We start from the raw sequence: 16,525 nt of genomic DNA, 5'->3' as shown, positions 1-16,525 counted from the left end.
TGAATTCAGAGAATTATTTCTTCCAATAAAATATTTTTTTTGTTTCCAGCCCTAGAATTGGTCCTTTCAGTTCAGTCCAGTAGACATGGTGTCTGCTGTGTGTGTAGTACTTTAAAGGATGTTGCAAACTTATCAGAACCAGGCTTGGCCCTCTAAAAAGAGTTATCTGAGTACCTCCCCTTGTTCCTTTGGAGAAGGAGGTACATGAATATAAATAAACTGTTGAAAATAATCATTTTTTTTAGATATTGATAGGTTTCCCCTCCTCTTTCCCGCTTTTTTATGAGAGATAGCTCACTGGGAGAGGGAGAGAGACAGGGAGAACTGGAGGTAATATAAAAAAGTAACATGAGCTTTTTAAGGACAGAAACTTTTTTCCTTCTTGTATTTGGTCAATAGTAGGTGCTTAAAGTACTTGTTGACTAAGACGTAAATACATGAGTGAAGGGGGAATAGGTTGTAGAAAGCGCTTTGTCCAGATCACCGGCATCTCCTTCCATGAGATATATCCCTGACATCTGCTTTCTTCTTGCCTTAGTTAGAAGTTTCTTGATCTTGAGAATTGAAAGATCTTATAACTTCATTCTTCCCAGAAGCTGGAAGCCACTTCCAAAAGTATCTATTGCTTGGAACATGCTTATATCAATTCACTAACTGCCCATCCATGTCTCCTAAGAATTTACCAACTGACCTGCTCATGTCACACCCCTGGCCTTATCCAAGGCAAAATCTCTCTGGCTCTCATTCTCATTCCACACTGCTGTCTGGATTTTCTTCTATCATATCTCGTCCATCTGAAGCAGTTCAATTCTTCCACCAAAATACACCAAATCTCTTGCTCTCCCCTACCCCCTCTTTCCTAAACCCCACTCCCTGTTAATCTTGTGAATCCCAGAGTTATACAAGTTCTCAGAGAAACAGTCTGACTCATACCTGAAAAGTAATCCTTTTTACATATCGCTATCATTTCCTCTGTAAGTATACTCTTCTCCAAGATATAAACACCCCCAAATCCTTAAAAAATGAATACTTTTTAGCATAATCTTGAGTCCTTTTACTGTATTGATGACCCTCTCTGGAAACACTCCAGCTTATCAACATTCTTATTAATCAACATGAAAAGTCTTTCTGACACCAGAAATAAAGAGTGGAGCTAGAAAAAGAGAAGGAAGGTGATATCTCTTAAAACTGTAAAATTTCATTTGAAGTAATTGATAAGCAACCTGAAACTCCCCTGAGATGGGACCCAAGCCCACAGAAAGAATTTAGATTCTATAATAACTACTTAAACTTTTACTGCCAGAATACTAATTTTTTTTTTAAACCTTTACCTTCTGTCTTAGAATTGATACCAAGTATCAGTTCCAAAGCAGAAAAACCATAAGGGCTATGCAGTTGGGATCATGTGACTTGTCCAGGGTCAGCTAGGATGTCTCAGCTCAGATTTGAACCTAAGATTTCCCATTTCCAGACCTAGCGTCCTATCCACTAAGCCACTTAGCTTTTTAAGCACTATTCCTTGTGATTTCATAAATGAAATAAGAAGATATAAAGAATTTGCAGATACAAATTTTTTGTTATTAAAAAATAAAATATCAATGTTATATTAATAAAAATAAGTTAGACTTACCTTTAAATAAGTGAATAAGGATGTATGGGGGATTTGTTTTATCATGCACATGTACCTCATAGTATTTAAAGAAACAGTTTAGGGGATGCTTGTTCACCTCCCATTGATAGATCCAACATGAAGATAAATGCAACTTCTATGTCTTCTTACATAGAGACTAAATTTAGAGAAACTTTTTTGAGGAATTTAGGATTCTCCGATCCAAATAAACATACCTTGATACTGAGCAGATGATGAAAATATTAATGGAAACATTAGAGACAGCAGATAAATTCTTTTGGAACAAATGGTTTAAGATCAATAAATGGAAGAAGCCAAACATTAATGACTATTCAGAAGCCTCAGACCTAGGCATCATGAATGTTTTGTTCAACAAGAGAATCGTGAACTACTGAATGAGGCAAACATTGAATGTGATAAAAAATTAAATTGACCATTCTTAACAGACTTTTAATAGCTTTAACTATTATGAATGGATATAGAATGCTTTTTAGCATCATCTCTTTATCATCCATCAATTGGGCAGAGGAAATAGAACAATAAACTTCCAATGAGAAGAAAGGATAAATTTATAATTAGTGCCACATCATTACTTTATAACCACCCTCCCTTTTAAGGCTATTGAATGAAAAAAAATTATGAAAAGACAAAACTTGACTTTTATTCATGTTTCTTTAAGAAAGTGAACCAATTTGGAATAGCTGCTAACCCAGAAAAGCTAAGAATTGCCTTGTTGGTCAAATATTTAATTTCTTTGACAAGTGGAGCTATGTAGTAGTCCAGTATATCCCCAGTATCAAGTCCCAGTTCATTGGTAATCTGTTGTGAGGGAACATCTTAAAATTTGGTGGAAGACGTCCTTGGTTTTTTTCTAAAACATAAGGTCCAGATGAACCAGGTAGGCTGATGGTATTTCTATCTAAAAGCCAAACAAAAAGAACAGACTCAAAATGAAGCAGACATTTTTTAATCATGATCTTTCTCATCAACAGTAGTGTGTAATTATCACATTTACATTCTGCTGCATCAGGCTTAGTTTACTCTTTTGAGAAAACTGCAAGGACCAGGTTCAAATCCCATCTCTTTTGCTTACTGTGTGTCTGGTAGTGTGGCCTTTGGCAAATCACTTAATCTCCATGGTCCTCTGTAAAAAGAGGGAGTCAAATTGAAATTGTTTCATATGACCTTTTCTAGCTCTCATTCTAGAAGATGAAGTTGTAAAGAGTGGCTGGACCTGACCAAATAATGGCATGATCCTTTAAAAGCTATAAACGCTATCTAATTTGTATATAGATGAAATCAGTGCTAGAAGTGACAATCTTGACCTACAGTCAAGTAGAGATATGGGAAATTGTCCAGGACATTGAAGGCTTCCTAAAGTCTACTTTAACAAGAGTTTTAAGAACTCTGGTTGACTGTTAAGATTTGTGGTAAACCATGATCTCATAGCAATCAAAAAGAACCCACAGGACACACTAGTATCTAACAGATGATGAGTCGCTTATATGTAAAAAGTGGTGCAAAAGGGACATTTAATCAGCAAAAGATTTTGGCATGGGCCTGGAGTAAAGTTAGGCTGTAACAGATGGATAACTCAAGTGACATTGATTGCTCCCAAGATATTAAAAGAACCAGAGAAAGGCCTCTCATATAATTGGTGGGCTTACGAAAAGTCATATGGAGGGCAGCTAGGTAACACAGTAGATAGAGTGCCAGATCTGTAATTGGGAGAAAATCTGGATTCAAATCTGTCCCCAGACAGTGTGACCCTGGGCAAGTCACTTCACCCCCATGGCCTAGTCCTTACTACTTTTCTGCCTTGGAACCAATACACAGTATTGATTCTAAGACAGAAGGTAAGGTTTTTAGAGGGGGGAGAAAGACATGGAAAAGAATCTCACTGGATGAGAAGGCTACTTGCTGTAAAGGGTTAAGATCTGCACTGGCAGAGACAGTGTCAGAGATCACCTTGCTCTTCCCCTTCTTACGGCGCATTTTGTTTCAGGTCTTTCCTAGCTCACCATTCCTCATTTCATTTTTTAGAGAATAGGCCCCAGAATAGGCAGTTTGTACATGTCTGAACCAGAACTAGAGCCAGGTCCCTGGTCTTCTACTGCAGATGTGTTTTTTTAAGCTCATGACTTTCTCTTTACTCCTTCTCAGTGCAATTGGGTGTCCCGAAGAGCAGATCAAGGACCTAAAACTATTGAACAGATTCATAAAGAGGCCAAAATCGAAGAGCAAGAAGAACAAAGAAAGGTCCAGCAGCTCATGACCAAAGAGAAGAGAAGACCGGGTAATTTTAGTGAAAGGGCAGAGCTGAGTGCTATACAAATTGTCTGTGGGAGAGGGAGGAGGATCAGGTTTGGAATGAATGGTTTGAACAGTAGTTTGGGTGCAAAGGAGATTGGTTTTGGAATATGAATATCATCAAATTATCTAGAATAGTTAAGAAGTATATACACATTCCAAGTGCCAAGAATTGTCTGGTGGTGAGAACCCAGGACCCTGGAGTTCAAAAATTGGCCTCTCTGCTACTCACTCCTTAACGGTCTTTGATTTCTTCTTTAAAGTAAGGCTTGACTACTTCTTGCAGAGACTTCCTTAAAGCTACCAAGTATTCATTTTAGAGATAATTTGGTATTGGTCTTCATTGTAACTGACCACTGGGTGACTGATTGCAAATGGCCTCCATTTAAGGCCAAGGGGCCATTGTAAATAGGCTCCCCTGCACCCCTGTCCTGAGTGTTAGGCCTGTGAAAGGAAGCATCATGTTTATAAAGTGTTTTTGTGTCTTTACTAGGCATAGTATCTGTCAGCCAGTTATTTGACTAATATTTATTAAGCACCTCCTGTGTGCTGAGACCATTACTCTGATATGGTGATGTGACTCATTTGGCTTGTTTTTGTAGGTGTTCAAAGAGTGGATGAAGGTGGGTGGAATACTGTGCAGGGGGCCAAGAACAGCCGTGTGCTAGACCCCTCCAAATTCCTCAAAATCACTAAGGTGAGCCTCATGTCTTAATAGGGGTTGTCATTCAGAATGCACCTTGTTTTACAGAAACCCTCTTTTTATAGCATAAGCAGAGAGACAGCCTTGAGGCCAGAAGACATAGGTCCCCAGCCCCCACCTCTGTCATCAGCTTGCTCTGTGACCCCAAAAAAGTCACACTTGTCTGTGATACAATAAGAGTAGCACTGAGCCTAGGGCCTGGCCCCAAGAGTCATTAGTTCTTTAGTTTGGGCCAAATCATTTAAGCCTTTTGAGCCTGTTTCTTCATCTGTAAGAACCCTCATGCTCCCCAGAGATCTTTACTCAGGTGACTAATAATGTAGGCAAATATAGTCCCTGAAGGGGAGACATAAAGCAAAGAGATACCTTCTTCCTTAGCACAGCTCAAGGACCTCCAGAATCCATGTTATGTTAAAATAGTTTTCTTTCATGACTTCAGAAAAGTTAATAGAATAGAAGGTTGTTGATAGAGAAAGCAGCAAAGAGTTGTGGAGAGACCCTACGGACATGGAACGTGGGGCCTTAGGGTCTGATGCTTGGCAACCTGCATGTCTGTGGGCCAGTCACCTTCCTTCTCCTACCTCAGTCTCTGCTCTCTTTAAAATACAGGATTGTGGAGCAGCTGGGTGGCTCAGTGGATTGAGAGCCAGGCCTAGAGATGGGAGGTCCTAGGTTCAAATCTGTCCTCAGATACTTCCTAGCTGTGTGACCCTGGGCAAGTCATTTAACCCCCACTGCCTAGCACTTACCACTCTTCTGCCTTGGAGCCAATGCACAATATTGACTCCAAGATGGAAGGTAAGGGCTTAAAGACAAATAAATAAATAAAATAAAATACAGGATTCTATAGAAGAAGGCATTTTGTTTACAAAAACCCCAAGTGAAGGCAGGATGGTCCAGTGAAGGGTGCTTATATTTGAGCACTGTGTCCAGCAGACAGAGGCATTATGCTCAGGACAGACAGAAAGAGTTGTGGGTCCGGAAACCGTGGGGTTCACTGCTTTGTCTCAACTCCTTGTAGGAAGATCTTAGGAAGTCATCTCTCAATAGGCCCTCGTTTCCTTATTTGTAAAATGATGGGCTTGGACCAGGTGACTTATAAAGTCCCTTCCTACTCTACCTCTACAAGTCCAAGAGGCCATGATAAAAATTGAGAGACAATAAGGATCATGATTAATAGTTTTGTTATTTAAAACTGTATACTAAAATGTATTCAGACTTCTAGATAAGCTCACCCAAAGACTGGTGAGAGGGGCAAAGGTGGAAAACTCATGGTCTGTGAGAGCCAGGGTTCTAACACTCTTCCTTCCAGTATTCCTCCTCCATTACAGGCTCACTTTGCCCCCACACTGAATGCTGCTTAAATATGTCTTTACTTGATGTTTGGGGTGACTCATGTTTTTGTTTTCTGTTTTCTTTCTTACAGCCCATTAGAGAGGTAGCTAACAAGGGAACCCTTGGGGGAGAATTTGGTATTGGTGTGCATTGTGACTTCGGGGTGACAAATGGCACATGGCCTCCATTTAAGGAGAGGGCATTGTAAACAGGCTCCCTTGTACCTCTATTTCAAGTGTTAGAATCTTGACCCCAGGACTGATTTCTGTTTGTTGCTGCCATATTAAACTAAGCTCCCTTATATTCCAGCCCACAATAGATGAGAAGATTCAACTTGTGCCTAAAGCCCAGTTGGGCAGCTGGGGGAAAGGCAGCAGCGGGGGAGCAAAAGCAAGCGAGACAGGTAAGCATAGAAAACTTAGGGGAAGGGTTCTCAATTGCATCACCTTTAAAGTCTCCCCAAGAGTAGGACAGTGGTTCTCCAGACACTCTTGGGGTTGGGAGAGGAGGCTGTCACCAAATTATGGGAATTGCCCTACATTCTGCATTTCATTTCAGTCCCACAGTCTGTTTAAGACCCAACTCCTTCAATTTAGGCCTTACAAATTATGGAGACCCTTCTATGTTCTTTTGTCACCTCTCTTTAACCTATATCACCATACCTTCCCCTCTCCCCCCTCCCCCCCCCATCAGTACCTGAGTAACAGGCACTCTCAGCCTTTTATGGGAATGAAGCTCAGACCACTTTGGATAGCATTCCGTTAAAGCTTCTCGAGCCCTTTATGACACCCCATCCTACCTTTGGAAATCCTCTCCATCCTTCAAAACTCCAGCTTAAATACTTCTTTTCTTGGAAGCCTTCCCCCATCCTTCCCTCTCCATTGGAAATGATGTGTTTCCTACCATCAGTTCCTCTCATAGTTCCCATTTTATTATAGGGAAGGGGAGGAGCACAACAGGGGGATATTAGCTGGACACCGTGCTAAGCATTTTTTTACAAATATGATTTTGTTGTGCTCTCATTATATATCATCCACATTTTGTAGTTCTTGAATATTTGTGTGTGTGACATAGCTTTTTTCCCCTTCAATAAGATCATAAACTCCATAAGGAAAAGTAGGAAACATTTATTGACTATCCAGGTACCTCACTCAGCACCTGGCCTCTCCTTCTTTCATGTAGGAGCTAATTAAGATTTTTGGTTGAAGAAGTCTTCTTAGAAGCCCTGTGATGTTTAAAACCCTTTTTTTACAAGGAGGAAAACAACTGGTCCTCTCCAGCCATATTTAAGTGTAAATAATGCTTACAAATAACTACAGAGCTCTCACTTTCCCTTGTGTATGCACTCCTGCTAACTTCTCTCCTTTCTGAACCTCTCCCCATCATCTAGACTCCTTACGATCAGGCGCCACTAGTTTGAACAGATTTTCTGCTCTGCAACCTCCCGTGTCATCTGTGTCTGCTTCATCTACCCCTCTGGAGTTTGACTCCCGCAGGGCCTTAACTAGGTAAGAGGCACTGTCCTGCCTGCTCTGATGACTTTTGGGGCCCCGGGACCAAGGTTCTAAATCTGGAAAGTCAGAGAAAGGATAGCTGCCATGAAAGCAAACTAGCCCCAGCCTCTTTTTCCAACATGGCTTCTTCCATTGACTGCTTGGGCCTTCACAGTATGGCCAGACTGGCTGCCCAGAAAGAAAACTCTTAAGAGATTTCTCCATCAAAGCAGGGTTCACTGGGAGGAGAGGGGAGTCCCCAGAGTCACCCACATACATACCTTCTTGCTTTGTTAGGTCCAATGTTGTCAAACTTAGGGAATCAAGTTAAAATATCTCTACCCATACCCTTCTCTGTCACACTTAATCTAGTTTTATTGTTAAATTTGATGCCCTTCTCAGTTTTACAAGTCTCTTTTATCTTCTGTTCTCCCACCTACTCTCCTTTTCAGGCATTAATGTTGTAATGCCTCATTTGGCCAGCATTAGACAAAATATAAGATACTGGCACTTTCCCCTTTTAAACATCAAAACTTTGTTTAATTTGACCTTTTGGAGTGGGTAGTCTTTCTAAAATGCACTCTGAATGGCCCTCCTTTTTTGGAGAAAGTAACCTGACCATGATTCAAACTTTTCTTCCTAGCTCGGGCTCGTCAAATTGAGAATTATCTCTAATTCGAGGTCTATTAAGTTCTCCAGAGTTATTCAGTTCTCTACCAGGAAGTCCCAGCATGCTCCCATTATTGAATCCTTGTCTCTACTTTCCGCAGCTTTCTAACATCACCTTTTTGACCAATCGGTTCTTACTTTTGTTGAAATGCCTGTCTGAAATAGGCCTCCTTGCTCGTCTCTTCCAGCTTACTGCTTCTAATGTGCTGTGGACTGGCAAACTAGATTACTAAATCAAGAATCTGTCTTTTTCAAAAAGAGTATGTGGCTTCTGGGAGGGCCTCTGGAAGTCTCTGAGGAGTAAAGTAGGTAGCAGAATGGCAGTGTTCAGGGGGCAGCTGGGTAGGTCAGTGGATTGAGAGCCAGCCCTTGAGACGGGAGGAGGTCCTAGGTTCAAATCTGGCCTCAGACACTTTCCAGCTGTGTGACCCTGGGCAAGTCACTTCACCCCCATTGCCTAGCTGCCCTTACCACTAAGGCAGAAGGTAAAGGTTTTATTTTAAAAAGAAAAAAAGAAAAAGAAGGGCAGTGTTCAATTTGGCTGCTTAGAGTAACAATTTTGCTTATTCTCTCATTTCTAGCTATATTCTTCATATAGGTGAGCTTGTTCATTGAGGTTTCACTGTAGTATCATATCAGGACTCCAGGCTAGGAGTGTTCTTAACTGGCCTTTAGGTCTCTTCCATCCTGCAGCTTCCTTTTACCTACTTAGGATCATACTTTTTATAGGTATTTAAACCTTTTAAAAATTAAGATGAGTAAAAAATGATGCCCATTGCTTTATCACCTAAGAAAACAGAATTGTGTCATATCTTAATAAATGCTCCCTCTGGTGCTTTCTTACCTCATATATTGCAATGCTATAAAGATTGTTTTGCTTTGAATTTCATGTATTTGAAAACCGTGCCATGAAATTTTTTTGAATGCCAGTCTGAGAATTAAGCATCTTAAAAGCCAGGTGATAATTTGATCATCTGCTCTTGTAAAGTTTGATGTAGACTTCCTTTTGAAGAAGTGTTGTTTTGTATTGAAGTCGAGGAAGCATGGGCAGGGAGAAGAATGACAAACCTCTTCCATCTTCAACGCCTCGTCCAAACACCTTCCTTCGCGGTAGCAGCAGCAAAGATCTGTTAGACAATCAGTCTCAGGAAGAACAACGACGAGAGATGCTTGAGACTGTGAAACAGCTAACAGGGGGCATGGATATGGACAGGAGCAGTGCAGAGGCAGACCGAAGCAAGGCAAGGGAGACAGGTGAGCCATTGGGCTTTCTGAGTGGCAGAGATAAGGATCTGGGTCCCAGAATCTGAGACTATCACTGCCGGGTGTGGGGAAGAGGCAGAGGGGACTTGGTGTACCTGGAGATTCAGAAGACACACACACACCAGACGGGGCTGCAGTGCCAAGGAAGTTAAACCACCATCTTCATAAACATGTAATTGGCTGGTTCTGACTGTCACATTTGACTTGTGATGCCCCTTCTTGTTCCCAAATGTTTCAATGAGCCGTGAGGTTACTTTGCCATCCAGTGAAACAGCCCAGTAATCTCCCTGTACCATTGCCCTCAGCTCACCCTGTTGTACGTGGGTGTTGCAGCCCATCTGCTCGGTATGTGCGTGCCCTGTCTGAAGACACCCACAATATCCAGGCACTGCCAGGTAAACTGAGTGGGGGGAGGCAAGCTGAACTTGCTCTTCTCTTTTGTATGAAGTTATTGTCCCTAGGCTTTTTGAATATTATATGTGTTATAAATCGTGTATGTACTTTGAGGGGCTATTCCATGCTTAGGGTACTGTGGATTGAAAATAGCAGCAATTCTGATAAGTGAAAAGGGCATCCATCATAAAGGTTGTACAGGGCTTCCACATACTCTACTCCACTAATATTTTTAAGTGCAAACTCTAAACATTTACTTCCTTTGCAACTCTAGGGGGAACACTCTGTCATGGGATTTTAAATGCAAGTGGAAATTTTCTCCCCATTGGTTCTGGGACTTGAGTGCTTCTGAATGAGGCAGAATTTTTCTCCTTAATGTTAGTAGCCTCAGTTGCTTGACATGAGGTCTGAAATAAAAATGCATTACATGCAATTATGCAATATCCTGGTCCAGACTTTTATTGTGTATGAACTTAAGTGCCATTAACAGGTTATTTGGAGGTATCTGCTGCCAAATCACTGAATTTTTAGAGGTGCTTAAGGAGATCATGAATGCGTTGTATGAACTGTTCTTTAGCCCCATCACCAGTTTATTAATCTCAAGTCACATAGTGATATTATTTCATTTTACATGAGTATCATTTTGTTTTGATAAATTTAATCAAAATATGTAATTTGAAGTGATAGTTATAGATCCTGTACATATCATAACGGTCAGAAGTCATGGGGAGGGAAGTATCATTCTTAATTTTGGGCTACAGGAATTGGTAGAGCACCATAGTTGGGAGCTGAAGGGGGAGCAGTAACTGCTGAGTGGTTCCAGGTAAAGACACAAGGCTTTGTTAGGCTGTTGGATTTCTTGTGGAATAAGGTCATAGAGGAAGGAAGCAGAAATTGGTGGGTGCTAAAATGGCATTCTTTTCCCTTTACATTGTATGGACATGGCTTCATGTCCAGGGCTATTCAGGCTGCTTGCAGTAAACAGTTTCTCTAGCCTCATGAGCGTTTCCCATATCAGCAGTTTCTCCTGATAGTTCGTAAAAAACCTTTTGAGGTGTAACCTGTATTTCTGTGAGTGTATATGATCTGGAAGACTTCCAGGCTCTAGAGAGGGTGGTTAGCCCTTTTCCTTTGGTCTCTTGAAAACTAACCCCCATGTTATTTGTGATCTCTGAATTTTTTTCTCTCTCCTTTTGCCTGTGTAATGTCCACTCTTTTATCTGAAGGTTACTGTTGGAGTCTACAGTCTCTACATTTCTTGTTAAGATCATTTACTAGTGAAACACATAGGGTAAAAAATAAGGTATGAAATAGCAAAAGCTATCATCTTACCACTATTTTCTTTGTTCTTCTTCTTGAAGCTTCTTAACAAGAATCAATATCCATCCAACATTTTAAGTGTTTGATAAGAGAATGTATACTCCCACTTAGGGGAAAAGGTATAATATGATAATGCTCTTTCTGACCTGATTCTCTTTTTTTCCTTATCACCAGCTAAACCAGATGTTTCCACAACTCCAGTTCCTGAAAAGCCTACGTTGTCAGAGGAGGAAATGGAGAGAAAGTCTAAATCTATTATTGATGAATTCCTACACATTAATGATTTTAAGGTAAATGAAATAAATATTCAGGATGCTGTATTAAAATGAGGAGGCTTATGTTAGGAGATCTAGAAGATCCTTTGTAACCTTGTTCCAGATTTACTGTACTTTCTGTTTTGCTAAATAAGTCCAATGTGAAGAATGAGTTAGGGTCACTTACTTCAGGGGATTGGATGGGCCAAACAAGGGGAGACAGACCTTCTTTATTAATATAGCCATGTATAAATGTGTCCGTGCATCTGTTATTTTTTAACCAAGCAGCATCAGTTGACTTGCATTCCAGAGTAAGAAAAAAAGGAAGGATAGCAGGTGCAGTTATGAAATTCTAAATGGCAGTCATATCCTTCTACCCATCATAAGAAAAACCCAAGAATCCACAAACCAGATGCCATGCAATGAATCATGGCAGTCATCATTTAACAAGCTCTACAACAAAGAGCCCATTTTTTAGTGTTTTCTGTGCCCTTGCCATTAATGTTAAGCCTTCCTTTATTTGGCCCTTTCTGCTTGATAGTGTCCCAATTATTAAAGGAGTTACACTACTTTCCATTATTTGAACAGGAAGCCATGCAGTGTGTAGAGGAACTAAATGCACAGAACCTGTTGCCTATTTTTGTGCGAGTGGGAGTGGAGTCCACCCTGGAAAGGAGTCAGATCACTAGGGATCACATGGGCCAGTTACTACACCAGCTGGTGCAATCGGAAAAACTCAGCAAACAGGACTTCTTCAAAGGGTTGGTATCCCCCTCAAGGACAGCCGTCAAGTTATCAGACTCTTGGGCGATGGTGAAGTGTAAAATTGTATTTCCTGTCTGTGACTCTTCTCTCTTTTCAGCTTCTTCCATGGACAGAAATATCCAATGTCCACTGGGCTGTGCTATGACAACAATTTGCTGATTGTACGGATTCTTTGAGGAGGTGTCTAGTGAGATATGTGGAAAGGTTGAAAATACAAATGATAAATTTAGTCAAATAGATTTTATTCGGAGTGCCAATCTGATTATCCAAGTGAATACCTACTGCAATTCCATCTCATTCTTGTAGGCATCAAGGCAACAAGCATTGATTAAGTGCCTTCTGTGTACCAGGCACTGTGCCAAGCGCTGGGGATACAAATACTTCTTGCTATGTCGAAGGGAACAACTTCCCTAACTAGAGTGGTGCCTGCCGCTGTTTTCTGCATTCTTACCCCAGGTAGTTCAGGGATATGGAAGAGAGTGAATTTAGCAGAGACACCCCAAAATGTACAAACTATAGAGAGCTTATCAACTCACTTCATAAAAACAACTGCATGAATATCTGAGGGCAAATGCTTTCTATCCTGGGCAATTATTGACTTTACATGAACAATGTTTTGTATCTTACTGCTTCAGAAAATTCTAACCTTTATGCCCACTGTAGTTCCACGGAAGTTTATGTCTTTGGTATCTCATTCATAGAATCCATTCCAGGTTTGCTTCATTGTGGTTCCTGACAACATCTCGTCCAATGAAGTTCCAACTGTCGCTGGTATTCAGCTTCTCTTGAATCCTGCCATCCAAGTTTATTCTTAGCTTTGACATCACAGGTGTCCCAGCCAGTGCCTGACATGGAAATATCCTCACATGCAATGGCATTGAGAGACTAAGATTAAACATGCAGGGGAAATTATTCATAGGACTATGTTGAAGAAGGCCTCAAGGTTTTGGGAAACATCTCCTTGCTAGTATAAGCGGAAGAGTTGACTCTCAGCAATGACCTGGAGTCTGGTGAAGTTGACTTGTGCCTGTTGAGTTTAACAAGGAAATTTGGCACAAATCTCTGTGGTGATCATCGATAAAGGCCATGATGATGGTACCATACATGACCCAGTTCCAAGTCATTGAGATTATATGACTTATTACCATGATCTGCCCACGGAAAAGACAACAGATGGGCAAATACACCATCTCAACGGACAAACTCAACCAGCTCTCATCCAGTCTCTAGCAACACCAAAATTGAGGGGGTTCTGGCTGGCTCTGTTTGCTTTGAACCCCATACTGACATCCAGGAAATTGGATCAGCTGGGTCATTGGGTATACCAATTCATAATCTCAACCTCTCACATTGCTACGTATCAGGATAACAAGGCACCTTACCAATGAATGCTATGGAATCTGAAATGGGGGGGAAATGCTGGATTGCACAGTGCCTTACCATCCTCACTCTGTCTCCCCATCACTCCCAGAAGTTTGTCCACATCTGGCATGGGGCCAGGAGATCTATTCCAATCCAGAGCCATTCCAGGAGGTCTGGCCCGGCTGTGGGTCATTCTTGGCTGAGAGGACTCCTGAGAGGCTGGGTTGCTTCCTGGGACACATCAGAAATTCAGGTATGCTCTAGTGCAAACCCTAGACCAAAGCGGATCCCCCAGAAGGCGCATTCTAACAAGGGGGACCTTGTTAGACAACAGTTGGGTGTATGAGCCTGCTTAACTTTTCACTTGATTAGCCCTAGGAGCTTCTCTAGCCTGATGATGAATATGATCAGAAGTATTTAATAAGCAAGGGCTGTTTCAGCCCTAGACTAGATCTTTTCTTGGGACACACTGGCAGAGTTCCTTAACCTAATGTACATGTATCATCCACAACTTGTTTTGGGGAGATGGTGGTTACACCTTTGTTGAGGATGAGTTTTTGCTCCCACAAAAAAGGAGACAGGTGCTTGTGCTCACAGGCTGCTCCTTCGTCCATCTCTCCACTTGTCTAAATCAGTAGTGGAGACTGGGGCCTGTACCAGCCTAAGGCCTATAGCATTAAACTTAACAGAAAACTAGAAAGTTCTGACAGTCCCAAAGATTAATATTGTGGTCTCTGATTAAATTCAGGACATAGGAACAGACTGCCATGAACACCTGAGGAAGGCCTTGGGGCAGATGGGCCAACAGAGAGCCTTCTTTTTCTCCCCATGGGGTTTCTAATCCCTTCCAGAGAAGCCATTGGATTTCCTGCCGCAGAAGTGTCTTTGGACCAGGCACTGCCACCACTTTTAGTTTTTGTGACCCAAGTCACCAAAGATACGTCCCTTCTGAACCTTTCCTGGGATGCTGGAAGAACACTCCTGGGCTGCCTTGCCATGGAGGCAGTCCTAGTCAACTGCCATCTTCTCATAAGAGCCTTCCCAGTCTGGGTGTGACGGTGGTGATCATCAGGAGAAGGAGGGGTCTCCAAGCTCCTTCTCAGGCTTCTTGAGGCCCAGCATATCCACTCTTTTGACTCCCCACCAAGCCTTTCAACCTTGTATTTGGAGCATGTGAAATCAAGCTGTGTGAGGTCATAGGTGGAGTGTTTCAACTCTGCACAGTCTGTTTATCTTTAGATTTTGTCAGTCATAAATCTAATAAGCATTTTAGGTAAAATGGGGCTCTATCATTAGGCTGTCTTCAATCCTATACAGTTATCTGAATAATTTGTACATGGTTAAGATTACAGAGAGAGAGAGAGAGAGAGAGAGAGAGAGAGAGAGATTTAAACATTCTATAACACTTTCGACATGGTCATTTTGTATCAAGGTTCAAAACAGTTCTTTTTGCATACGTATCCAGTAAAGGCCATTTATTGAGAGCCGTTAGTCACTGTCATATGTTTCCAGAATTGTTTTCTGTATAAGACATTCCAGTGAAAACCAAGATCTTAAAACCACCTTTGACAGTAGACAAAGAACTCTTCCCCAAATGTGGTACACATGCACTTCACTTCAAAGGATGAAATTCATTATTTCTGCTGTGTTTTGTCTTATGTGAACCCCTATTCAGTGGAACCCCTCTTGGTGTACCTGATAGTCTTGTCTTTTGGGAGAAAAAATAATTTCATCAGCGTTTCTAAGATACTTAAGCTTTGTGTTTCCATGCAATATTCAGTATCGATGACAGTGCTCAATATGCTCTCACCCAGAAAAGATATGGATTGAGAAGCAGGTGTGTTCTAGGCATCCCTAGAACTGTAGCATATTATCAATCACCATCTCCTACAATTAACCTTCCTCCTCATATCTTTCATTAAATAGTCTTATTTTGCTATTTTAAATGGTCTTATTCCTTGAGCATACTTTCCACAACTCCTCCATGTCTTTTCATTCCGTATAAGTCTTGTTTTTCATAAACCCTCAAATGTTGGGGGCTGCCTTCCAGTTTTTCCATTCTCTGGGAGTGTCCATCATGCCACTCAAGTTGTCCATCTCTTAAATTAGTCACCTCTTTTTCAGTTAAAATAAAGTTTTGCCTTTGGTAGTTCCATAATACAAATCACATCTTTTCCTTAGTTATCCCCTTCCTTCTTTATCTACAATTTGATATGATTCCATCTCTGCATAATGTCACAAGAAAATACTCAGTACCACCCTCAGCTGAGGCAGCCTGGTATAGCAGGAAGACCACACCGCATCAGAAGAGACCTGAGTTTTGGATCCTGATTCTGCCAATTACTAGTGGACCATAGGAAGGTCACTTCCCCTCTCTGGGCTTCTGTTTCCTCATCTGTAAAATGAAAACATTGGATTTGATGATCTCTAAAGTCCCAGCTCTAAACCCTGTGTATAGGGTTCTTCTTTTCTATTAATATTGAATGACATTCATTTCAATTCAGCACACCTTTCCTGAGAATCTACAATATGTCCAACCCTGTACTGACCATCCTGGGGGACACAAAGAAGAATTAGATGAGGTCCCTACCCTCATGGAGGCTGCAGTCTGATAACATCAGTCATGTTCTGGAATTAGACATGGTTTTATGCCACAATGCAGTAGAGTGGATGTGGTCTTTGCTGTATACCTGGATAAATGAAGATCATAAAGGCCAATACTCTTTACATATTGAGGTTTTAAAAGTATTTGACACCCCTAGGAGATGTTGGAACTTTTACCTGGCTATCAAGCAAGTATAACTTCCCTAAGGTTACTGTTATCCAAGAGATATCCTTTCCATGAGTCATTTTAGAGTGAATTGATCCCTGTTACATGCCTGCTACTTTCAAGATGCTGTATTAGTATAAGATACCACCCAGTCCCCTACACAGTCTAGTTGGAGGTGGAGGGAGGAGGAAAGGTGGTAGAGGGAAAGCATACAATAGTGAAAACATCTGTTAAATACACACACATACACTCCCTAAG

At 41.2% G+C, this 16,525-nt stretch overlaps 1 protein-coding gene across 6 annotated transcripts in view; it reads left to right on the top strand.

Annotated features, from left to right (window-relative positions):
• Nucleotides 1-16,525, top strand: part of EIF4G3 (eukaryotic translation initiation factor 4 gamma 3) — a 371,582-nt gene that overhangs the window by 335,615 nt on the left and 19,442 nt on the right. For all 6 annotated transcript variants that reach the window (XM_044667830.1, XM_044667835.1, XM_044667834.1 and 3 more), the window contains 7 exons: nt 3,794-3,926; nt 4,543-4,637; nt 6,288-6,381; nt 7,369-7,486; nt 9,174-9,394; nt 11,291-11,406; nt 11,959-12,131. In XM_044667830.1, the coding sequence (XP_044523765.1) occupies nt 3,794-3,926; nt 4,543-4,637; nt 6,288-6,381; nt 7,369-7,486; nt 9,174-9,394; nt 11,291-11,406; nt 11,959-12,131 (950 nt within the window). The remainder of the gene's footprint in view (nt 1-3,793; nt 3,927-4,542; nt 4,638-6,287; nt 6,382-7,368; nt 7,487-9,173; nt 9,395-11,290; nt 11,407-11,958; nt 12,132-16,525) is intronic.

Source organism: Gracilinanus agilis, chromosome 3 (genome assembly GCF_016433145.1).
Source record: "Gracilinanus agilis isolate LMUSP501 chromosome 3, AgileGrace, whole genome shotgun sequence".
In the NCBI taxonomy this organism is placed as follows: domain Eukaryota; kingdom Metazoa; phylum Chordata; class Mammalia; order Didelphimorphia; family Didelphidae; genus Gracilinanus; species Gracilinanus agilis.
The sequence above is the reverse complement of the archived record's forward strand: the minus strand, read 5'-3'. Positions and strand labels throughout refer to the sequence as shown.